Raw genomic sequence first — 24,717 nt, forward strand, 5'->3', positions numbered from 1 at the left:
AGTTTGTGATGTTTGCAATGACCTTGGGATCCTGAATCCAGGCATAGCTGGAAGGTTATGGTGGAAAGACTGGTTTCTTCGGGTCAAACTAAATATTATGCATAAATAGTAAAACTCTACAGACCTTAAAAGAAGAAAAAGAAGCTATTAGGAGGTAGTGGTCGGAAGTAGAGAAGTCCTGGAGGAGATCTTGACCTGTAAGTAAATGTTGCATATAAATGTGTGTAATAAAATCAATTGGACCATCTTTAGGACACATCTAAAAACCTGGCTACCTGTGAGGGGGTGAACAGGCAGGGGAAAGGTTAAGCACCTCTTAAGGCTTCTCTGCTTCAAATTGTCCCTGGCCAAACTGACATTTTCTAAAAAAGAAAAGGGGGAAGAAAAAAAAAGATGAGGCCCTTCTGGTTGTTCTGCAACCTGCAGAGATCTTTTGGTGCATTTTCAGTAGGGAGGCTTTCTCATTGAATTAAGGCAGGCACCAGCAATGATGGCATTTTGGTGTCTGCTAAAAATCATTTGTTCTTTTAAGCCTTTGTTGGACATTGATATTTCAACCCAATGTTTGCTGCCATGTTATTAATCTGTAAATAAGTTTTAATGTTGTTTTGCACACCACCTTGTGATTGTTGCATGAAAGACAGTTTAGAAATCATTAAAATAAAAAGCAGCAAGGGACCGTTGCGGATTCTTATGTACATGCTTGGAGAGAGAGCGGGGAATTCCTGCCCCCCTTTCCCTGTAATGTGCTTGGACCACCTGAAGTTAGTGCTTTTCAGGATCATTGCTGTACAGTGGAACCCCGTGTTACGTACCGTCCTCCTTGCAAACGCTGCGGGTTATGAGCTCTGCTAACCCAAAAGTAGATGCTCCTGATTGCAAACTTTGCCCTGGGATGCGAGTGGAAGTCATGTGCCAGCAGCATGGCAGCAACAGGAGGCGCCATTAGCGAAAGCGCGCCTTGGGTTATGAACAGTTTCGGCTTAAGAGCGGCCCTCCGGAATGAATTAAGTTTGTAACCAGAGGTACCACTGTACTCCTCTTTTCTATGAGTCGGAGGGTTGTGTTGGCTGAGCCATTTGAGGCAGCAAATTGTATGAAGGCGCCTTGCGATTGGTTACAGTAGATGGCATTCTGGTCACTGCCAGCTTTTTTCCTGTGGCTTCTCTTTATGCACAGAGTAGGATGTTTATGCCTCGTGTAAAGAAAGACCTTGCAGCTGACTGTCTTGGCCTTTTATTTTTATACTTTCTTCACCTTCAGGTTTGTAGGCTATCCAGGACGCTATTCCACATTGCTGGGTATCCGGAATGAAGATGTAAGTATCTAAAAAGAGAGCAGTGCAGGACATGGACTCTAGAAATAACAGCTGATTAGGGGTTGTTCTAGAGTGGCTGGCACCATTAGCAGCCCGTAAGGTGCGTTTAAGACTGGAGTTAAACTCTGTATAATAAATGCAGCAATAAAATAAAGAAGGCACCCTCTTTGCCAAGGAAACAGGGTCAGCCATTCCAAAGGCAGAGGCCAGATAAAGAGGACATCAGGCTCAATGCTGGGAGTGGATGTTTCTCTAAAAACCAAAATAATCCCTCTTCTAGCTCCATCTATCCAATGTCAAGTGCTTTTAGCCAGATTATTATTATTATTTATTGAATTTATATCCCACCCTTTATCCTTAAAGAGCACAGGGCAGCAAACAGATATACCATTTAAAAACAAAACAAAGCAGAAACAGATTTAGACATTCTGAAAGCAATTACATTTAAGGACATACAATTAAAAAGACTCATTCATTCTTTCCTTCCCCGATGTTTTAATGTGGTGGAAATCTTTTAAGTAGGCATGATGTGCTCTGAGACCCCAGTGTTTGGTGTAGAGATTCCCAGGGGAGTAGAGAATTGAGGTTTCCTTTTCACCAGCAGCAAATGAAGTAGTTAACCAGTCTCTAGACTGTTTCTCTACAGATGAGGGATCACATGACTAAATGCTTCTCCATATAATTGTTTCTCTGCTGCATCATCCTTCTAAAGCATCTCTCTGTTTTCTCCAGTGTGGTCCAGGTGGCTGCCTCATTGAACTTGCCCAAGAGCTGCTTGTCATCATGGTGGGAAAGCAAATAATTAATAATGTGCAGGAGCTCCTCATCCCGTGAGTCTTTGTGATCTTGTGCTTTGCTGCAATGGACTATCCAGACATGGCCAGACCTGTAGAGAATCAACAAGATGAACAGACATATCATTCCCCAAAATATATAGATTTTCACTAATGTATTAACTTTTGTGCACATTTCCCCCTAACATAATATACATTTTTGTAAAGGTTTGGTTGGAGAACTGCATCATAAAATCTGGATAAGTGCAAATTTTGAAGGAAGGCTATATTTCCGTTCTCATATTGTTTCAGGAAGTGCTAATTTGATATGCTGCTTTAAATGCAAACTGAATATTTTTTTCTCCTCCATCCCTGCCTCAAGATGTTGTGGCACTACACCTCTGTCAGCCCTAGCCAACGTGGTCCAGTGGTCAGGGAGGACAGTAGTTGTAGTCAAACAGCTTCTGAAAGATGCAACATTAGTTACTCCTACCCTATAGATTCAATTCTGGGGCTAGATCAAAACTCTGTCTAGGCCTAGATGCAGACATGGAGCCACTAATTGATTGTCTCTTGTTGAACAATAAGAGGACAAAACCTGAACATGTTAACTGTGTCTTCTTGCTCTCCACAGGAAGTTGAAATCATGGTGGCAGAAGCGGAAGTCTCACTCTAAAAGGAGTGAGAGCCAGGAAAGCTCCAAGAAGCAGCTCTGGGAGAGTGATTACGAACTGCTGCCCTATGAAGGGCTCTTTAACGAATACCTGGAAATGGGTACGAATCATTTGGGAAGGAAGGAGATGAGCAACTGAGGACAGTTCCCTGACAGTTGAGGGCTTAGTCTGTGTAAGTGCGTGAGGCACACTGAGTCCTGTATCTCGCTTTGACTATACCATGTTCTCAGGTCAACCGTTCTGGTTCAAGAGCACTTGTGCTTGTTCCACTCACCCACCAGTTGGTAGCCCTAGAGGAGTGACAATTAGAATACATGGGGGTCAAAAGCTTTACTCAGGTCAAAAGAGTGTGTGCATAACCTCCTAAGAAAAGGAACAACTTAGCAAATGCTATCCATAGTTCCTGTGGACAGAATTCTTGTATGGGCTCACCTACATTATCTCCTGCGTGGGATTTCTTTGTGCTTGCCTTCCCTTATAATGTCTTCTTTCTTTCCTCTTCAGTCCTGCAGTTTGGCTTCATTACCATCTTTGTGGCCGCCTGCCCCTTGGCACCTCTCTTTGCCTTGCTCAACAACTGGGTGGAAATTCGCTTGGATGCTCACAAATTTGTTTGTGAATACAGGCGGCCGGTTGCTGAGCGGGCCCAAGGCATGGGCATCTGGTTCCCTATCCTGGAAGTCATCACACACCTGGCAGTCGTTAGCAATGTGAGTAGCGCTGGGCCAAGGTTCTCTGCGTGCAGCAATACTGAGCTGACTTAATGGTCTGACTTAATAGAAGGCAGCTTCCTGGGTTGCTATGACTTTGCAGAAACTTGATACACATGTTGTGTAACGAAGTTGGAGTAAGACAGAAAAGTGGGTGGATGTGTTCCATTTAACACCTGGAAACGAAATGGTTCTTTAGACAGAGACTATTATTGTGCCTATCTTGTTCCAGGCCTTTCTGATTGCCTTCACCTCTGACTTCCTCCCTCGGCTATATTACCAGTACACTCATGCCAGCGATCTACAAGGCTACATTGACTTCACCCTGGCCTATGCCCCAAAATCTTTTGTCCTGGAGCACAATGTCACATGCAGGTAGGATCTCCCACTTTTCTGTCTCAGCTGTCTTCCTCATGGGGGACACTGGACAGGTCCATTGCTTCAAAAATTAAACAGAGGGCAGGTTCTTGAAAAATAGCTTGCCTATTTTGGGACAAAGTGTTTTCTCAGAAAATCAGATAGTGCAGGATTTTTTAAAAAATTGGAGGGGAGAATCATAGACCACGGCACATGGAATAACATACCACATACTGTCATAAACATCTGGTATGGCAACCATCCCTTGTGGGAAAACTGGTATAATATTCACCAAGAAACCAAATGCAGTGAGATGTGTAGCATGTTTACTCAGAAGTACGTCTCTATATGTTCTGTGGGAAACATAGGAAGTTACTTTATATCAGGGGTCACCAACCCTTTTGAACTAGTGGGCATATTTCAAATTTTGACAAAATGGTGGGGCCATCAGTTTCAAAATGGCTGCCATGGGGGGGAGCATAACACAAAATGGCTACCATGGTGAGTATGGTATAGGACGCAGAGGCAAGTACCCCAGTACAGTGGTACCTCGGGTTAAGAACTTAATTCGTTCTGGAGGTCCGTTCTTAACCTGAAACTGTTCTCAACCTGAGACACCACTTTAGCTAATGGGGCCTCCCACTGCCACCGCGCCGCCGGAGCACGATTTCTGTTCTCATCCTGAAGCAAAGTTCTTAACCCAAGGTACTATTTCTGGGTTAGCGGAGCCTGTAACCTGAAGCATATGTAACCTGAAGTGTCTGTAACCCGAGGTACCACTGTACAAGGAAAAACATACAAGGTAGCCACACCACTCTACAGAAATTGCTTAGAGGGTACCCACACATTTTGTCTTATAACTTTCTTTCTAGGAGGACTAGGTGCTGTGTTGGTGACCCCTGCCTTATGCAGAGTCCGTTGGCTTCAATATTGTTCACAGTGACTTGGCAGCAGTAGTCCAGGGTTTCAGGGGACATTCCCAGTCCTACTTAGAGATGCCAGAGACTGAACCTAGGATTTTCTGCATGCAGTGCATATGCTCTGCTTCTGAGCTATGTTCCTTCCCACCAGGCTTGTTCCCAGAAAAACATGCATAGGAATTGCAGCCCTGAAAATAAGCATCTTTTGGCTCCCCCCCCTTGCTATAAGCAAGTGGACAGGAGACTTAATCTTTAGAATGACAACCAGGATCCAAATGCAGCAAATCTACTCAGGTCTCTGTTAGTTTAACTAAAGGGAATTTAGTGGTGGCTTACAGGAAGGAATGGAGAGAAGCAATAGACATTTAGTTTGTTTCCTGCAAATGTATGGTTGCTATGCTGACTACTTCAGAGCTACTCAGCACACCTCTTTAACGTACAGCTCTATTTCCACAGGTACAGAGCATATCGAGAACAAAGTGGCAGGTATTCACTAGCTTATTGGAATCTACTGGCAATCCGCCTTGGCTTCATAATTGTATTTGAGGTTTGTTTCCCTCTGAGTGTCCCCAGAATGCTGCTCTACAAACAAGAGGTCCCATTTACATCTACCCACCTATTACAGCACTTACCATATTTGGGCAGTCCTATTTGGATTACATCACATGGTGGTGGAAGGACAAAAAAAAAAAAAGTTGTGAAAAAGGGATTGGGGAGATGAAATGGTTACTGGAATATGCCCCTGCCCCAAAACATAACTTTTTGAACCGGCTCACTTGTTGTTTGCAGCCCTAATGTCATTATTTGTTTATAAAGATCCAGTGTTCTATAGTAAGGTAAAGGTAAAGGGACCCCTGACCATTAGGTCCAGTCATGACGGACTCTGGGGTTGCGACGCTTATCTCCTTTTATTGGCCGAGGGAGCTGGCATACAGCTTCTGGGTCATGTGGCCAGCATGACTAAGCCACTTCTGGCAAACCAGAGCAGCGAACGGAAACGCTGTTTACCTTCCCGCCGGAGCAGTACCTATTTATCTACTTGCACTTTGATGTGCTTTCGAACTGCTAGGTTGGCAGGAGCAGGGACTGAGCAACAGGAGCTCACCCCGTCGCAGGGATTCGAACCGCCAACCTTCTGATTGGCAAGTCCTAGGCCTTGTGGTTTAACCCACAGCACCACCTGTGTCCTACAGTACAATATGTCATATGTTGACTGGAGCCTCGGAGATAAGGTTCAAATCCCACTCAGCCATGAAACTCACTGGGTGATCTTGGGCCAGCCCGTGTCTTCACCTAACCTCTCTCATACAATTGTTGTGAATATAAAATGGGGAGGGAATAGAGTCATGTACTATACCTCGAGTTCCTTGGAGGAAAGGTAGGATATAAATGTAATAAATAAATAAATAACCCCCTCTTTCTGAATTTACTTCAGACATTGGCACGTAGGCAACTCTGTTGTTAGTGTGTAGGACCTTAAAAGAAAAGGAGCCAGCTGTGGTTGCAAAGAAGCTATTTAGCTGCCTTCAGTCCCAGTCTGGGGGGAAACGGCAGGTGATGATGATGTCAGGAACTGGTGCTGAGATGGTTTTGATGGAGCCGTTTCTGCAGAATTTAGCAGCTACTGTAGATCTGGTCCAGGCAAGATGTTAAATCGCTCCATCTGGATGAGGTCATTGCTGCATCCTGGTCAAGAGTCTACTGACAGTGCCACCAGGATGTGCCTTGTTCTGTAAATAATCTACAAATGCACCTTCTTGGTGCTTGTGGAAGTCCTCTATCCCAGCTTATTCAAAGGGAAATGGAATTTGTATAGTAGAGCAATCTATATCCCATGGGTAGCTTGCTCCGTGCTGATCTGTACGTAGTACAACACGAACTACTTTTCTATTGCGTTTCGACTATTACATGTAATAAAGGTGTCACATTTTCAGACCACTGTAGTAAAGCTACATGTGCACTAGTCCTGCTTTCTGGGACACAGGGGATCCCTTATCTTTGATAAAGCACCCCTTAATTGGTGAGATAGACTCCAGTCATATTTTCGCAATTACATATAATTGGCAGGATGAAGAGAATACATACACTGGAGTCAGACATGCAGCAGGATTCCCCATCCATCTAGTTCTGAACAGCTGGGCCAGATTGCTGCTGCATGATCCTGACTTACTTGCTCCCACTCTGGCAATTTGGGCCACTGACTATCTTCAGCTTTCTTGCCTCCTCTTCCCAGCATGTGGTCTTCTTCATTGCACGTCTGATTGATATGATGGTGCCTGACATCCCAGAAGTGGTGGAGATCAAAGTGAAGCGAGAGCAGTATCTAGCTAAAGAGGCTCTGGCTGAGAACAAGGTAATCGTTTATTTTTAAATATTATTTTGAATCAGTACTTGGATTTTCTCTTCCAAAGACCATCTAAAGTGCTTAATGCCATAAACCTTAACCTAAACTGAGTCACACTGTTCCTGTGCTGAATCCCCTTCTTTGTCTCCTGGGAGAGGTTTCCTTTTACAGGACTAGGTAAAGCAGCAAGGTTCACTTGCTGTCAGAAATATAGGATGTCAATTTCCCTCCCTCTCTCAGTAAGCAGCCTTGCAGCTTATGAGAGTAAATATAACCTTTATTTCCTGTCTGGCACATGAGTATACGTCCACTGGTCTTTGTCAGGGAATCTTAAGTCCCTGTACCCACACTGTGAACCATGATGGGGGAACAAGAGTGCTCAAACACACAAGAGTAGCTCCTCTACCCTACCTACATTCCTCCCCAAATAACCTACTTTTACCTTGATACTGTATTATAGAGTTGTATCTGGTGAACTTGTCCTTCTGCTTGCACAACAGAATTGCCTTACTCCTTTCCTTACATGTTTGGGGGTTCCCCCAACCCTCCAAAGCAGATTTTTTTGCGGGGCAAGGAAGTTCTGTTGCACAAGCAGAAGTCCTTGCACTAATTGGACACGTTCATTAGATACAAACCGAGAGTGTTTCCCAAACTTAGGTTTCTAGCTGTTTTTGGACTACAATTTCCATCATACCTGGCCACTGATCCTGCTAGCTAGGGATGATGGGGGTTATAGTCCAACAACAGCTGGAGACCCAAGTTTGGAAGACTTGTGTTAAAATAATAGCATAGTAATTTTCTTGTATTAGATGACTAGTGACACCGGTCTATCTGTTGTAGGGGGTGTACCTTATTTTTGGAAGCTGGTATCAAGAACTGGCAATTTCAGCTGCTGATTGCATTAAGTTCCAGCCTGTATGTCAACACCAGTCTTTCTATTTGTAACCCTGTCCACTATTTTTCAAAACTGACACATACCTTTTAGGGGAAGGTCTTATATTTTTCCTATTATGTGTCATTTGACAAAGCAAAGTAAGATTCTGGAAGTTGGCTCGCCCTTTGATCACACATACGGCTCCTCTGTTATCATTCAAAGCATATTGTGCCAACAATCTATGGACAACTCCATAGAATTTTTCTAATAACAAGCCAAGTTTCAACTCTTTTGGTCTCAGGTGTGTCAAGGTATTAGGAATTTTGGGCTTACTTTTTTGAAGCAACTTTACGGCCGGTGTGTTACAGTTGAGTGAGCTCTTTGCTTAAACTGCATGCTCCAATTACTTTACTGTATCTCAAGGGTGGCAGTATTGAGGTTTGGGTAATAAGCAAATTGAAACGTAAGCTGTGTAGAACTGACACAGCTATGTATCTTTAGGTGGTATAACAGCTGTCAGTGGAGTGGCATCGCTTACCTGGCTTCCCATCACAAAAGTCACTGTAGGGCCAATCTGTCATTCCACCTACAATGTGTTGACCTCACCATCATTGTCTTGCCTGTTGGTTATCACCAGCGACCTCCATGTTGGGAAGCCAGGTAAGCAATGCTTCTCTACCCTGTTGATTGTTGATTTCTCTTATGACAGGCCCTCACCGAAGTGATAGATGCGAGAAATCCAACCCCTCTGGCAGAGAAAGCACCATAGTAGGAGGCTCACGATGCTGAAAGACATTCCGGTTTTGATGCAGGCCAAGTTGCCAAGATTCTGGAAGAGCAAGGGGTGGGGAGGTGAGCAGCCTAGAAGAACTTGACAAAAGGTGACACTTCTCTGCTCTAGTGCTGTATTGTAGAAGGAGACTTGGAGCTTTTAAAGGCTTCAGGAATTTGATCAATCCAGCTGCTGCTTTAAGGACTTTGAGAAGTGTTAACTTGGCAAAGGACAAGATATACATGGACAATGGATTAATCTAACCAGCCCACTCATCAGCTCTGCAATCATTTGCCTAACTGAACAGCTTTGTCAGGCTTTCCATGTCCTCACTGCCCAAGAAGTGACTTCTACTGATATTTATAGAGTTATAGTCTAGCAGTGAGCACAGAGGAGTCCTACATTCCTGTTTACAAAGAGGGAGGGCTGCTTTTTAACTTGTGAAGAAGTACTGCTTAGCGACAAGGAATCTTCCAAAGAGGGAAGAAGCTGCATCACTTGTACGGCTTATAAGAGTGAGAGCTGCTCTGATGAGCTAAGGGCAGATTACTGGAGACTAGCTGTGCACTTTGCTTAGCATGCAGTGGCCAGCTTAACAGAAGATTACTGCTTGAGAAGGCAACCATTTGAGAGCTGGTACTGAGCTCCACAAGCTGCCTGCTCCCCCCTTCCTCTCACACAAGCAATACAAGACTGTGAGTATCTTCTGCACATCAGTTTGAATCTGCTTTAGCTGGAAGCTGCAATGTGGCATATGCCAAATACTAGTGATTGCAATCATGAGTAAACAGTACCCCTGCTGACAGCAAATGGACAGAATCTGTCCAACATTCAGTACGAACAGCTAAAAAGTCCAAGTTCTTTTACAATTGTTTGGAATTAATTGTGAAAGGTTAAGAGTTAGCAGCTGTTCAGTATTTCATTAGGAAGGCAGGTAGAAATTTTGAATTAGTGACTTCTTAAAAAACACACACTAAAGTATACAGAAAATAAAGACAACCACTCAAAAGCTGTTTCAGGTTTTATTTTATTTTTTTAGAATTTATAAAATTCCAGTGTCATCCATACTCATGAGCCTTTATACATGTTTTGCATATAATCTCCAAATTCCAAAGTTAAGGCCAAGGGATCATTGCCATGGAAACATAATATGGAAGACATTAAGAGGACATGGAGCACACCTCTGCAGAGCATCTGCTGCAGACTACATGGGACAGAGGGGGTAGAGTACTCTCAACAGTTTGAACAAATGGCTGGGTTGGGGGGCCATGCTCAATGGCAGTTGAAGCCTAAAAACACATGTGCAAGTGATGTGACTGACATTCAGACACCAGGTATACTACTGGCAATACATTAAAACACTACTACCCTGTTTGTCTCCTGCTCAGATAGTAAGAGGGCTTGTCCTGCCCCAAGTGGAATTAGCATAGAGAAACAAATCTCTCCTCCCTTCAGCTAGGTTTACTGAAAGAAAGAGGCTTTCCTTCCTGTTGGGCTAGCGGTCAAGAAAGACAAGAGCCTTGCAGACCTTTTCCCAGTATGTATTAACGGGGGCATAAGCAATCCTGGGGTTCGGTTCTTAGCTAATGGCTCAGAAAAGCTCTTTGGAGGGGAAGGGAGGCAGTAGGCAGAGAGCAGAGTTGGCACCAGACCAGCCCTGGCACCAGCACCTTCGGCAGAAGAGATATATATATATATACCATGTAATGGCTGGAAGAGCAGCTTTAATACAAGCAGCCTTGTATCGGTTTATGGCAGCAACTAGAATGCAGAAACTACTGTTGTATGAGGGACATGACAAAAGGACAAAAACATTTGCTGCCAGACTACAGAAAGGCCTTTGCTGAATGTAGGTATTCTCTCCTCCCCTCCAAGAGAGGCTTGATTTAAGACTGAACTGCAATCCAGCTTCTTCAATTTAAGTGAGAGCCACTCCTTACCTGCCTCCCTCCCCAAGGCCTAACCTTTTGTCACAAGACTACAGACCAAATTATGTGACGGTGGTTAAGACCATCTTAGTAGGAGGGGATGTTTGATGGCATGTAGCCAGGCTGAAGCCACACACAGATCCCTCTGCTCACAGAGGAACAACAGTCATGATAACAGGAAGCGAGAGGGGCTTGACTGAAGAAGCAGGCCACTGTCATTCCGGCTTGAGGTAGAAAGAAGGCAATAGTAAAAAGCAAAAAAGACACACTCTTAACCCTGGTATTTAAATGCCATCACTATCAAGCCTGGGGAGGGAGAAAGAGTAATGTACCCTCTAACACCACACTAATAGCTCACCACCTTCTGTGACATGCTACCATGGCACTTTTGGTTGAACCAAGTTTTGTTAGACCCAATAATACTGTCAGTTTTCTGGTTCCACTCAGCCATACTACTGCTGGAAAGGGAGAACAAAAAAGAGTGTACATGTCCAAACACTGGTGATGAGCCGCGATTCAATACTCACACCAACAAGGGGAGAATTTTGGTACACTCAGCGATGCAGACTAACACAGCAAGGGTTATGCCCCTCTTAGTGCTTCCTGGGGCCATATCTCCAGGCTGAACCACCTCCTCCACCTATCCATTCTGGCCAATTTCCTTTCCCATAGCAGTATTAGATGGGTGCGTGTTTTGTTTTTTGTTTGGCAGTTGAAAGGGAAAAGTTGATTGCACTCTACAAAGGTAAGGCCTTGGAGAAACAGGGCAGGAGGGGGAAAGAGCAAATATTTTGGCTTTGTAGAAAGTTGAGGAAATGCATTTCCTGAGGTTGAGAGACAGGAAGTAGATTCCTAGCTGCAGTGAGGAGATCTCCTAATGGAGCCTAGAGTGCTTTTTGCAAGGTGTACCTGGGAGGTTTGGTTACTACACCATGGCCAACATGAGACTGAGTGAAAGTTGAAAGGCAAAAAAAAAAAAAATTATGTATGTGTTTTAAGGTTGGAATCTACGTGGAAAGTTTCTTCCAGGGCAAGGAGAAAGGAAAGAGTCAAACTGAAGCATAGTGAGGCCTAAGCGCAGGGACAACAGAGAACCTCAAAAGGGGTAGCACTCTGGTTTCATTAAGAGACCCCCATGGGCAATCTGCACTGGATCCAGCCACTAGATCAGAATTCAGAAAGGAAACCTTGTGGCAGGTGGCTGGACAAGATTGCTGCTTCCACGCTATTACCGCTTAGGACCCCAAGGTAGAGTTTTGGGGGCCACCTGAGCTCCAAAACTTGGGAAATCTTCAGAACTGGTCATGTCAGGGGCCTGTAAGGAAACAAAAGCCAAAACCATAACTAGTACAAGTGCTCTGCTGCATTAAACAACATCACTGACTGTATATGAAGAGGAACTTAACTCCTCTGCACATCACTACCAGCCCCGAAAATGCACCAAGAATGATAAGCTTTGAAGGGAGTGTCTCATCCACTGCTACTACAGCTAGCTTGAGGGAAGATTTTTCCAACAATAGTAAAGCAGCCTCTTCCAAGATGAGCCTTTTATAAAAAAAACCAACCAGCTGCACCCACTCAAGAATGAGGGGCAGAGCAATACAAACCTCCCTTCAAATGGGCTGGGTGGAGGGTTTGGACTGGAAAGAGAGAACTCTCCAGGCTAAAGATGGCTTGGTCTCACTGCCGTCATGTGACAGCATCAGGCCCAACTGCCCTGCACCCCTCTTTCTGTGGCAGCTACCCTGCCTGCAGGGAATGAGGATATAGAATAGAGTTCTACAGTAGTATGATGCAGGAGCAGGATGGTAGAGGTTGCAATAATCCACACCAGTGTTCATAACCCATTGGCAATTTACAGTTTTTTAATGAGTGGCGCTGGGAGGAGTAATTGGCTAGGTAAGATGTATCTGGCCTAGTGTCTCAGGTTGTAGTGCAAAAATTCCAGACAGCTAGGGGGAAACAGACACTGTTGGAGGGCAGGTATTGGGAAGAGAGGGAAAAGGACAATAAAAAGACAGGATGACAGAAGAGAGGGGCATACGTATTACGTTTTTCAGGGGTCAGGTGTGTATCAACTTCCATAGTCCATTTTGCACCCGTGTGCTGGCCCCCTAACCGGATACGAACATTATGACAACAGAAGTGGTGGCAGAGTCTCTCACACCACTCCATTTCCCCTTTTTCTTTTTCCTCCTCCTTTTTTCACTCTACACACTAATAAGAGGACTGACTCTTAACTTCATAATGAGAAGATTCATCTCTCCGGCCAAAGTCCTGGCCATCCTTTCGGTACAAAGAGTAACTATCGAGGAAGCAGCACCTACCTTCTCGGTGTTTCCTGGTGTCCAGGGGGCATCTCTCACCACAAATCCCTTTGATGCAGCCTTAGCTTCCCCATGAGCAGGTGGTTTCATGTAGACTTGCATTGCCTCATTGTCCACCACATCTGCCAGCTGCAACACCATACAAACAAGTGTGGTCCAAGTTAGAGATGTTTATTGCAGCACAAATTCATGTGTACCCCCCCCACTGCAAAAGGAGCAGTATTTTCTTGATATCACCCATATGTGGTGTATACATAAGATGCAAGCTGAGAAGTTTGGAAGGTCCACATACTGGCTTCTCTCAAGTACTAAAAACTACCTGGATTTAAGAACTCTGACACTCACATATTCCTCCTCCAGGTTCAGGATATGATCAATGGCTTCCTCCACATTCTCAGGGAGTCCAGTCACAGTCACACAATTTGGATCAGCAGCTCCACTCTGGGGGAAGCGGATGTCCACCTGAAATGACAAAGATTTCAGATCAGCTAACAAATTAAGAGAAATTAGGTCTTTGCTTGTCTCATTTCCCTGCATGCCATACACCAAGAGACTAGAGAAAGCAGAGTGATGAAGACAATACCAGAATATTGAGGGGCCTGGCTGAATTTGTTTAGGTCCCCATATAATAGCGATGGGAGAATCTGTAGTCTTCAATACATTGTTGAACTACAGCTCCCATCACACCCAGCCTGCATGGGACAATCAGGGACGATGGGAATTGTTCCCTATCCCTGGCATATAAATCAAGTTGTAGTCATATTTTCACAGTTGTACAGATTTTGTTTTCTGTGCAGTGACTGAGCGGAAGCCCTGTCTTGTGCAATTCAGTTGAATCATCAACATTTTTTCCTGACATGCTCTTAAAGGTGTTTTAAGACCATCTACAGTTACTCCTAAAAGCAAGGATGCATGTCTGTGCAGCCACCAAGTTATTTTCTCACTACAGCCGTATATTGGAAGTTGAACGGAATCTGTTCCAGAAGTCCGTTCGACTTCCAAAACGTTCAGAAACCAAAGCGTGGCTTCTGATTGGCTGCAGGGAACTCCTGCAGCCAATCAGAAGCCACGGAAGCCCTGCCGGACCTTCAGCTTCCAAAAACAGTTCACAAACCAGAACACTCTCTTCCGGATTTGCAGTGTTCAGGAGCCAAAACGTCAGAGTGCCAAGGCGTTCAACAACCAAGGCATGACTGTACTCATACTCTCACTGCGCAATCAACCAAGTGCCAGGGTTCTTGAATGCATTCATTACACTCAGCAAAAATAAACATCTCTGTTGTCACAGATGACACCATCTGTCTATCAGATACCATGTGCCCTTTACATACCTTGAACTCATCCATGATCTTGCGGATGGCTTTCCCCCGCGCTCCGATAATGCGGGCGTGAACACGATGGTCCAGAGTGATGTCCTCAGATACCATCTGCTCCAATTCACCAACAATCTTCATGATGGCATCTCGGGCAGATTCAGTATTCTTCTCATAACCAGTGATGGTGATCTGATCCTGGGACTGAGGCGGAAGTTTGAAGAGTTAGTCCCAGGCCCCTAAAGACAGCAGCACATAGCATAGGTCTCTGTGGCAAGCAAGGGCCAACAGCCCGACAAGGCCGCCCAAGAGGCCATGATGGAAATTGAGCAGACGGCGCTCATTGGAGCTCTGCTCAAAAAAAAGCTCCCTCCATTCTGTGGATAAACAGCCCCCTCCCCCCCCCACCAGCCTCCCTACCAGAGTTCCTCACCTGAGATTCATCATCCTTATCTGGAAATTGTATGGTGACATCATGCTCTGTGCGGATTTGAGTGATCACAGCCCCTTTCCTGCCAATGATTTTAGGGTGGTATCTGGGCTCCACAGCAACAGTCAGCTTAAAATTTCGCAAAGCCTAGAACGATCAAGAGGGATGCTTTTAAGGATCTGCACAGCTGCTGCCTCTAATTACATGAATTATTTGTATCCAACTTTGGTAAATGTCAGATTTAGCTACATAACAGGGGAGTCCTCATATGATAGTAAAAAATATGTTTAACTCCTGTCACCTAGAGCTGATAATGCCTTAATATCATGCCCTTGCTCACATGGTTTTACTTTTTAGAAAACATATTGGACCTGAATCACAAAAAACCTGCACCCTGCGTTGTATTACACTGCGTCTTCATAAGAAGTATGTTACAAGCCCACAGAGCATCCCTGCCTCCTGCTGTCTCTCCCATATTGAGAAAATATTTTTGCCTTAGCCTTCCACTATCTTCTAGGTGGCAGTGATGTGATGTAAACCTCTTAGATTTAAATCTTAAAAGGTAAAGGTAAAAGTACCCCTGACGGTTAGGTCCAGTCGCGAACGACTCTGGAGTTGCGCGCTCATCTCGCTCTATAGGCTGAGTGAGCTGGCGTTTGTCCGCAGAGAGTTTCTGCATCATGTGGCCAGCATGACTAAGCCACTTCTGGCGAACCAGAGCAGCACATGGAAACGCCGTTTATCTTCCCGCCGGGGTGATACCTATTTATCTACTTGCACTTGACGTGCTTTCGAACTGCTAGGTTGGCAGAAGCTGGGACTGAGCAACGGGAGCTCACCCCGTCGCAGGGATTCGAACCACCGACCTTCTGATCGGCAAGCCCTAGGCTCTGTGGTTTAGACCACAGCATCACCCACGTCCCATAGATTTAAATCTTATTACTCCTAATTCTCACGCTCCAAATTATTAAAGCCCTTGCCTCACTTTTCCTCCTTTGTTTTGCTTCATACCATCTCTTCATGCCCACACCAAGCTTTTCCTTCCAGACTCAAAATTTCATGATTCAGAAATCTTTTTTTGGTACATGGTCTGGGACTTCAGTCTAAGCTACAACTGCAAGTTCTGCCAATTGAGGCAGTGCTAAGACAACAACAGTGAGCGCATGGCAGGAATACTTATTAACCCAGAACTACGGAGAGCCACCCCTCACCTTCCAACATTAGGCATTAAAGCATTGTCTGCACTAACTCATCCTGCTTAAGGCTGCTGACAAGATCCCCCAGTCTCTTCCCACAGCACCACTCTTAATTAAAAGATCTCTATTTTATTCCTGATTTATTTATTTCTTAATAAGACAAGGCAGCTGGGAGAGACTGACAAATCACAATGGTTCTGGCACAACACATACCCGATCCTCTTGCTCAGCTTGCAGCTCCTTCACCCTCTCAAGAAGTCTGGCCTTGGCACGGTCCAGGTTAGTAGCAAGCCCACTGATAGAGATGATGTCAGACTGAAGCTCTGGGGCAGGGACTTGGATGTTCACCTACAAAAAATTCCAGGCAGCTATCATTGTCAGGACTGGGCAGTTGTTGTACAGGAGCATCTTTGCAGCCACCCATAACCTTCACAATCAATATTTTTTCAAAGAACTGGAATTCTCAAGTACTTAAAATTGAAAAAAAATACACCAAAAAACACCACCCTTAATGTATCATTGCTAGGTTTATACAGGCTACTTTAGTTCTCTGTAGCACAAAAAAAAAAACACTACAATGAACAATAGGAAATGTGTTATTGTACATCTCAGGTGCAAGTGCAAGCACATGGATGAAAAATTGTGCTTGACCTCCTCAGTAGTCTTAAGACTGTTTCAACGTTATGATAATCAGTAAGAGTGGTATTCATATTTTGGCCTCTCTGTTCTCCAAAGCCCAAAAATGGAAGGAGTCAACAGAGAGCCTGCTCACCTCAAACTCGTCCATCATTTTCCTGATTCCAACGCCCTTCTGACCAATGATGAAACGATGAAGGTCGAAAGGAACTTCTACTTCAATGGTAACTGGAACCAGTGCCTGAAGAGGAAAGGCTGAAATTACACCAGCTGCAGAACTTATAAGCAAAAGAATCACTTTGCCAACAAGTACCTGTCCAGAACCCACCAAGCAAACTCTCACCCCAGCAACACGTGAAGCTGTCAAACCAAAGCCGTAGAGTAAAATAATACTCAAGATACTGAGTGTGGGTGCTGCATAACATGTCCCACAGCTAATCACCTCAAGAGGTCAATTATTTACCTTTTCCACTCAGGCAAACATCCTGCTTCTTCAGTGCAAATTATTTAATAGTCACTTAAGCGGTCCTGGGAGTCATGTACAATTAAAAGATCCTTATGAGCAAAATATGGCTGGGCCATTTTACAGCACCTAGTAAGCAAAGCTGTCTTTTTTCAGGGCACAGCAGCCAAGAAATAATCTTACCTGCAGGGCTTCTTTTGCTGCCTCACACTTCTCTCGACGACCAGAGATTATGATAGTATCACATTTCTTTGGGGAGCCAGGATCTGTTTCTTTGCTCTCCTTCCCTTCTCCACCCTCTTTGCCATTCTCCTGGGCTGGCGACTCTGCAGTGGGAGCTATGATCACAGAGGTGAGAAGAGTGACTACATTTTCAACTGGTTAGCCTGAAGTTGCCGGCTTGTTATCTCCAGGGCACCCAGGGGTATGGATTGTTCTCACTGTAAAATTCTTGCCCTAGGCAGATCATAGAAAAGCCATGTCTGAAGTGCCACCTATCATTATTCTCTGTTAAAAATGCAAGAGCCAACTTCCACACCAAGTTTATTTGGTTTTCCCAGTAGTGATGCCTGGCTGGCTGACATCTTCGATGTGGCCTACTGCTCATAAATGAACTACAAAGAATTACCCACCTAAATAGTCAGTTCTCAATGTGTGGTGGGATAGCCTTATTTGGAGAGGCACGGAATCATTAAGAGTTTGCCATGTTTCCCCTTCTACCTAGGTTTTTGGAAGACAATTAACCAACTCTGAAAGTATGCTGCCCTTAAGACAAGTCTGTAGTAAATGGAGGCCATATTTAGCAGACTCCCATCTGGGTTTAAGGAAATTGTGTTGCTTAAAAAAAAAAACCCTAGGAAAAATAGCATCTCAGAAGATATGAGGCACTTGTGTTGCTCCCCGCCCCCACGGGTGCCTGCTTTTACTGGCAGGCCTGTAAGATCTCGTACCCACGTTCTCCTCCCGGTCTGGGAATTTGATCTGAACACCATGGTCACGGGTGATCTGCTGGATCCTGGAACCTTTGGGGCCCATAATAGAGCGGTGATACTTCTGAAGAATGGTGCATTCTATTGTCACCTGGGCTTCCTAGGGGGAGAAGAAAAGAATTTATTCCTATTTTATCCCAATTTCCAGATAATGGTTGCCTCCCAAAGTAACTAACATCAATTTTAAACTCTACTGGGTGAGATGATCCTTCACTTCCTGTGTGTGCTGTTTTAGGGTATGACCTGGCCCCACCAGAGCCAATCTCAGGGGGCCCAGCCCTATGGGCAAAAGGACACCCTCCTGCTGATGAGGCTGATGGGGTGAATCCTGCCCAATATTTTCAGATGATACGTGTGGGATACCATTTTTATTACTGTGATTTTAATCAACTTCTCACAGTGTCCTTCTGAGGCATGCCGTCCAATACTGCCATATGTTCGTTTTAGAATGTCTCTGTTTTCCTTGACCATCTCATCTCTGTCCTTAGGACAGCAAAGTTCTGTGGGGTTTTTGGTTATGTATTCAATCTGCCAGGATCAGATTGCATGCTGTACTGCCCTTATGAATTGTTTGTTTGTTGACTATAATGTGTGCAATAATGGAAGAAAAGTATGACTGCTAGGAAATACATGCCAGGGTTATAAGAAATTAAATCACAAAGAACAGGTTCCTGCATGTCACGGTCTGACTGTTCCAGCAAACCCTTTCTTTACTTTGGCTGCAATTAGAAGGCTATAATTAGTAATTAAGAATTCTTACCTAAAGCTTAGAATCTAAAGAGGCTTGTTTCTCAGGCGTTATGAGAATTTATGATACACCCAGTGGTTTTTTTTAATAAAGGCTAGACCAAACCAGAAACAAAAACACCTAGACTAGGAAAAAAAGTGACCATGGGGAAGAGAGGTTCTTCTAACATGGACACTCACCAAGTCATCAATGATCTCCAAGATGCGTTTCTTTGCTGCTTCCACACAGTCCTTTGCTCCTTTAAGGGTGACCTTGTCACTCTGTGTGCCAGGGCGTGGAAAGCTGACCATCACACCCCCATACTCCTCTGCAATGGTCCGTAGCACCTGCCCTTTCCGGATGACAAAGTGCCGGTGATGCTTAGGGTCCACCATCATGGAATCTTCAATCACATTGTCCTGAAACACACAAGGCATCGTCACTGCCTGAAAATTCTCCAGGGCAATGATCTCCCTTAAGTCCATATGTCAACATCAAAAGGTTATCCCTTTTGACAAATATTGACAAATGAAAAGATCCTTTTCCTCACCAGGTTCTTGATGAGCACTTCCAGCTCCTTCTGGGCCTCTTTGACAGCTTCCTCTGTTCCCATGATAGTAATCAGCTCCTGATCTTTGTCCTCCGAGGTGGGGAAGATAATCCGGGCACCAGTATTATCACGCACCTTGCGAATGTTACCGCCTCCTTTGCCAATCAGGAACTTGTGGTACTCTGGTTTGGCACGCAAGTCCACAGTATAACTCTTTGTTTGCTGAACAGCAGGAATAAATAAAAATAAACGCATCAGGATTTGGAGGTATTTCTTTACATTCTGGTCGCCGTTTTTACTGGAGAAAACTAATATGACAGCCCTACTGAAAAATCTGTGGAGGTTAACAGCTTTGAGATCCAGATGCTTGGAATAAATCAGGTTAAAAGCCCTTTTCAAGGCATGAAAGGTAGGAGTTAAGCAATGTTCATACACAGAAGCAGAACTGCAGGTTGCACTATTACAAACGTTCCATCTGTCACAAGCATATTAGCTTGCACAAATGGTCCATCTCTGCACTGCTCTGGGGTTTTTCATGACACCCCCAGAGCCAAATTCAGTTGGGGAGGGGCATGGGGGGGAAGCACCATTGAACAGGGTTTCTGCTGACGTGGTTTGTTAGGTGAATCCTGCCCTGTATACTTAAACAAACAAACACTGCAGTCCAGCAAAAGTCAAATTATCTGTACAAATCATGCTAAATTGAATAAGTTTGCATATAGCTACTTCGCTTGTCACAGGAAATATTCCAATGGCTCTATAAGCAATCCCTCTATGCATGTGCAGCGGGTGCTCACGTTAGAGAGGATCATGTCCTAAATATATGTACAGTCATACCTTGGGTTGAATACGCTTCAGGTTGAGCATTTTCAGGTTACGCTCCGTGGTAACCCAGAAGTAATGGAACGCGTTACTTCTGGGTTTCGCCGCTCGCACATGCGCAGATGCTCAAAATGACATCACACACATGCACGGAAGCGGCGCATCGCAACCCGAGCAGACGCGGTTTGCATTCGCTTCTGGGTGCGAATGGGGCTCCAGAACGGATCCCGTTCGCATCCAAAGGTACCACTGTACAGTGAATACTTTTTCTAAAAGTTAGAATGATAAAACATGGGAAGCTGTTTGATGTAGTGTTAGATCATTAGTCTACCTAGCTCCGTATCATTTACTGTGTGTGGCAGTGGCTCTCCAAGGTTTCAGAAACGAGCTCTTTCTTGCCCCATCTGGAGATGCCAGGAACTGATGCTGGAACCCTTTGCATGCAAAGAAAGTACTCTGCCCCACCGTTTCAGCACTCTTCCACCACACCCTCAAAGAGTGGTACAGAGGAGAGTAGAACCCGAGAAGACTTCTGTTCAAATCTCTGCTTAATCCCGGACACTCACTGTGACCTTGGACAAGACACTTTCTCTCAACTCTTAACCACCCCTGAGAGTTGCTACGAGGGCTACCTTCAACAGCACCAAAGAACGAACTGAGAGCTGCACAAATGAAATGCTTTGTCTGTTAGAAACCAGGAAAGTATGCCAAAGAAAGTGCTTTGAGATTCTGCATTGGCTCTGAATTTGCCTCTAGTGGAGAGACCAGCCTCAGGGCTGCAGACAAATGGAGTGAGACGGTATAGCTAGACAGAGGAGCCCAACAGCAGCTCGCTGTTAAGTAACCTGACAGGGCCAAACGCCCTGCCATTAAATGCAGCGTAGGCAGATTCCACCTGTTCTGCAGATTTAGGACATGCTGTTTTCAAAGCAGCACCTAAGAACTTGCACGTAAAGGGTGTTTATTTAGTTAGTAGACAGAGAGAGTCAGTTCTGAGTAACTCAGGATGAAGCCTGGGCCTGTAAAGTTCCAGGAAGTTGCTCTGAAGGCTCCAAGAGAAGCCAAAATTCCAGACAAGCTGCATATTCTTTCGTACCCAGCTGAGTCTCCAACAGAAGGAAGGAGCAGCTCAAGTTGCCCCCCCCCCTTCAAGTATAAATATAGTAAAGGTAAAGGTACCCCTGCCCGAACAGGCCAGTCTTGACAGACTCTGGGGTTTGTGCGCCCATCTCACATCTATAGGCCGGGGGCCAGCGCTGTCCGGAGACACTTCCGGGTCACGTGGCCAGCGTGACAAGCTGCATCTGGCGAGCCAGCGCAGCACACGGAACGCCGTTTACCTTCCCGCTGGTAAGCGGTACCTATTTATCTACTTGCACCCGGGGGTGCTTTCGAACTGCTAGGTTGGCAGGCGCTGGGACCGAGCAGCGGGAGCGCACCCCGCCGCGGGGATTCGAACTGCCGACCTTTCGATCGGCAAGCCCTAGGCGCTGAGGCTTTAACCCACAGTGCCACCCGCGTCCCAATAAATATAGTCAGCTGCAATTATTAAAGCAATGATCCCCTGCTCCAAACACCAGACAAAGGGAGCGAGGGAGAACTTTTTCATAGCACAGTGACGTACAATAAATTCTCAATCACCTTTAGCAACCCTGTTGGATTAGCTATTAGCAGGAAGGGAATAAATTTAGGGAGCAGCCATATGTTTCCTGCTTGGCAGGGGGTTGGACTCGATGGCCCTTGTGGTCTCTTCCAACTCTATGATTCTATGATTCTATGATATTTTAGTGGCAGAGTAAATGTATTACATGTCTGATCTTGGCATCCATAGTTAAATTGCCTTTAGGTAGCAGGTCTAGGCAAGACCTATGCCTGAGACCCTGGAGCACTAATTCTAGTTAGAAGAGACCAGTTCTCAAACTTTCTATCCCCAGGGATCACTTGAGAGAGCTGAAAATTTCTAAGGCCCATCAGTCACAATATGACGGTATGAGGCATAGCCAGCCACAAAATGGAAGCAGAGTTTGGCATAATAGGCTAGCAACTGCCAACTTTATTTCCTATTAGTAGTTAATCCCCCCCACCCCCAGAAATGTGTAAATTTTTGCCACAGTGATTTCCTTGTGACCACAAATTCAAAGCTTATCCATAGGAACTGTGCCGGCAGCACCTATTTTTCCACTTCCACGGTTCCTACCTTCTCTTCTGCCAGTTGTAGGAGCTGTTTCTTGGCCTTTTCAACATCCTGGGCAGGGCCCCTGATGGTGACTGTATCGCTGCCGGAGCCTTCTGTGGGGAAGTGGATGTGAACCCCACCGCATTCCTCCATGATGGAGCGGATGAAACGACCTTTGGCACCAATGAGCGAGTTGTGCAGCTTGGAAGGGATGGAGACCTCCACCTCTGCAATGTTAGCCTGGGGCAACAGCAAGGGGGCAGGGAGAGGCACGGACAGAAAAGAAGAGGTATTTAGGCTTTCTCCCCTCTTCCCTCATGCAGAGAAATTGTAGGAAGGCACAAAGAACTCCCTCTCCCCAACTATGTGCTCAGGAAGTCCCCCCACCCCCCATTATTTCTTATTCAAAACTAAGACTGACAGAGGGAATCTGGGACACGTGCCAGGAACCAGCTGGATGTGTCAGCAAACGACAGTCACTGACTGCATCAGGCAGCACTACCCCCACAGAAGCACGCCTATGTGCTTCAACACAGAGTTCTAGGGGAGTGTCCTCCTCACAGTAAAAGGAATAGCTGTTATTCAGAAATACCTTCATATTAAACCTCAGATCAGATGGATGTAAGTTGAAAAATCCTGCCCTTTCCTCTCTTTTTTACAGAGGTCCCCAATTCATTGCATATTAAATGCGCACAGAACAACCTGTTTAGGTTTCTCTTTTCTCAGATGCTGGTGAAAGCGGCAGAAGGGAAGTGGAGAGAAGAACTGAAGCGTCAATAGCACATCGCTTAAAACGTACCTCTGCTGCTTTCAAACAAATACCTAAAGAGCTAGCCATAAAATCTGGCCGGCTGCTCAATTTCTGCATGCCGGCGATGAGAGTTACTGTATTTTTTGCACCATAACACTCACTTTTTTCCTCCTAGAAAGTAAGGGGAAATGTCTGTGCGTGTTATGGAGGGAATGCCTACGGGTGGCGGGGGGGATCTGCTGCAGTCGTGAGCAGAGGATCCATGGTTCCCCTTCCTTCCCTCCTCCGTGGCTCACAGCAAAGCGGGAGAAGAGCCGCTGAGTGGGAAGGAGAGAGGGACAGAGAGCCTGCTTGCTTTAAAGGAGCAAAGCGGGAGAGGAGAGGAGCCTTCTCCCCTTATACTCCTCTTCTTCATTGTTAGCAGCATCCTTCTCCACCCACCCCACGCGTGCTTCTTTTCCCCTTAAACCCCTCTTCTGCATTATTAGCAGCATTGTTCTCTACCCACCCCACGCGTGCTCCTTGTCCCTTGAGTGCTTTTCCTGTCCTCCCCACTTAAAACGTGGTTACAAAGCACAGATCCACATGGATCCTCAGGATTTTTGCACTGGGTCACCCCAAATTCACCATCAGATCACATAGCATGTCCATGGCTACATCTTGCACCAAAAAAATCACGCACCCACTGCTGCCTGGGGCCGCAGTGGTGCAAAAACGTGGTTACAAAGCACGGATCCACATGGATCCTCAGGTTTTTGCAATGGGCTATTCCAAACTCACTGTCAGATCACATGTCTGTGGCCACAGCATGAACCACAAAAATCATACATCCACTGTTTCGTTTAGAATATTTTTTTTCTTGTTTTCCTCCTCCAAAAACTATGTGCGTGTTATGGTTGGGTGCGTGTTATAGAGCGAAAAATACAGTAAAAGATTTCTGATCCAGTAGCAGGGGGAAAGCTGGCAAGAGGACATCCTGAAAATTCAGGGATGTGAAAGCTACAGTCCTCCAGATGTCATTAGACTACAACTTGAATCATCCCTTATCACCTTTGGTTATGCTGGTAGGGACCAATGGGACCTGTAGTCAGCAGCACCAGAGGGCTATAGGTCCCTCATCCTTGTGCCAAAACAACGTGTTTCAGATATACTTTGAGATTTTCAGAATGGAAGAGTTTCTGGCTCTATGTTCATTCTACATGTTTACTGTAGAATATGTACTATATAAACATATTTACTTTATGGTCAGTCAACAAGGTTCTCCATAGTATATAGTGTTCAGTGGGTTGTTGTTTTTAGTTGTAGCACACACTGTACTAGATCGGGAGGGGAATCCCTTGAGAAAAAGCTTCCACAGAATCTAAACTGCTATGATTCAAGGACTTAAGTGCAACTCTAAATCAGTAACTGACAGAAACCGCCCACAAGGCCACCACCACAAAATCTCTCTCGCAAATAAACAGTGTGATTATTTCTCAGAACTGCTACCTCTTCAAACCTGACTTCTGGAATTTACTTCAGAATCCCTTTCCACTTGAGGGTTACTGTAATACAAGCCCAAACATCTTCCCAGCATTGTGACCTTTTGATTATGTTGCTTTTATCGGGAACAATTGAGTGGCAACCAAGATCTTTTGATTTCTGGATGGCAGTTCACCTGGAATATT

At 45.1% G+C, this 24,717-nt stretch overlaps 2 protein-coding genes across 6 annotated transcripts in view; one reads left to right on the plus strand and one right to left on the minus strand.

The window, feature by feature from the left end:
• The window catches only part of ANO7 (anoctamin 7), a 38,065-nt gene extending 28,314 nt beyond the window's left edge, over positions 1-9,751 (plus strand). For 2 of the 3 annotated variants that reach the window (XM_082221772.1, XM_082221773.1), the window contains exons 17-24: positions 1,264-1,318; positions 2,051-2,148; positions 2,726-2,865; positions 3,270-3,475; positions 3,708-3,850; positions 5,209-5,299; positions 6,986-7,105; positions 8,680-9,751. In XM_082221772.1, coding sequence (XP_082077898.1) covers positions 1,264-1,318; positions 2,051-2,148; positions 2,726-2,865; positions 3,270-3,475; positions 3,708-3,850; positions 5,209-5,299; positions 6,986-7,105; positions 8,680-8,739 — 913 coding nt within the window. In that variant the 3' untranslated portion in view covers positions 8,740-9,751. Of the gene's footprint in view, positions 1-1,263; positions 1,319-2,050; positions 2,149-2,725; positions 2,866-3,269; positions 3,476-3,707; positions 3,851-5,194; positions 5,300-6,985; positions 7,106-8,679 lie in introns of those variants that run through there. The other variant, XR_014219513.1, reaches the window with a different exon arrangement.
• A 2-nt stretch (positions 9,752-9,753) lies between these two features.
• The window catches only part of HDLBP (high density lipoprotein binding protein), a 59,345-nt gene continuing 44,381 nt past the window's right edge, over positions 9,754-24,717 (minus strand). For all 3 annotated transcript variants that reach the window (XM_082221708.1, XM_082221710.1, XM_082221709.1), the window contains exons 17-28: positions 22,321-22,539; positions 19,302-19,523; positions 18,952-19,170; positions 17,986-18,124; positions 17,219-17,373; positions 16,709-16,813; positions 16,150-16,284; positions 14,744-14,887; positions 14,329-14,514; positions 13,343-13,459; positions 12,998-13,126; positions 9,754-11,985 (exon numbers count right to left, since the gene is read on the minus strand). In XM_082221708.1, the coding sequence (XP_082077834.1) occupies positions 11,899-11,985; positions 12,998-13,126; positions 13,343-13,459; positions 14,329-14,514; positions 14,744-14,887; positions 16,150-16,284; positions 16,709-16,813; positions 17,219-17,373; positions 17,986-18,124; positions 18,952-19,170; positions 19,302-19,523; positions 22,321-22,539 (1,857 nt within the window). In that variant the 3' untranslated portion in view covers positions 9,754-11,898. The remainder of the gene's footprint in view (positions 11,986-12,997; positions 13,127-13,342; positions 13,460-14,328; positions 14,515-14,743; positions 14,888-16,149; positions 16,285-16,708; positions 16,814-17,218; positions 17,374-17,985; positions 18,125-18,951; positions 19,171-19,301; positions 19,524-22,320; positions 22,540-24,717) is intronic.

The sequence above is a fragment of the Podarcis vaucheri genome (genome assembly GCF_965113315.1).
Source record: "Podarcis vaucheri genome assembly, chromosome: 5".
Classification (NCBI taxonomy): domain Eukaryota; kingdom Metazoa; phylum Chordata; class Lepidosauria; order Squamata; family Lacertidae; genus Podarcis; species Podarcis vaucheri.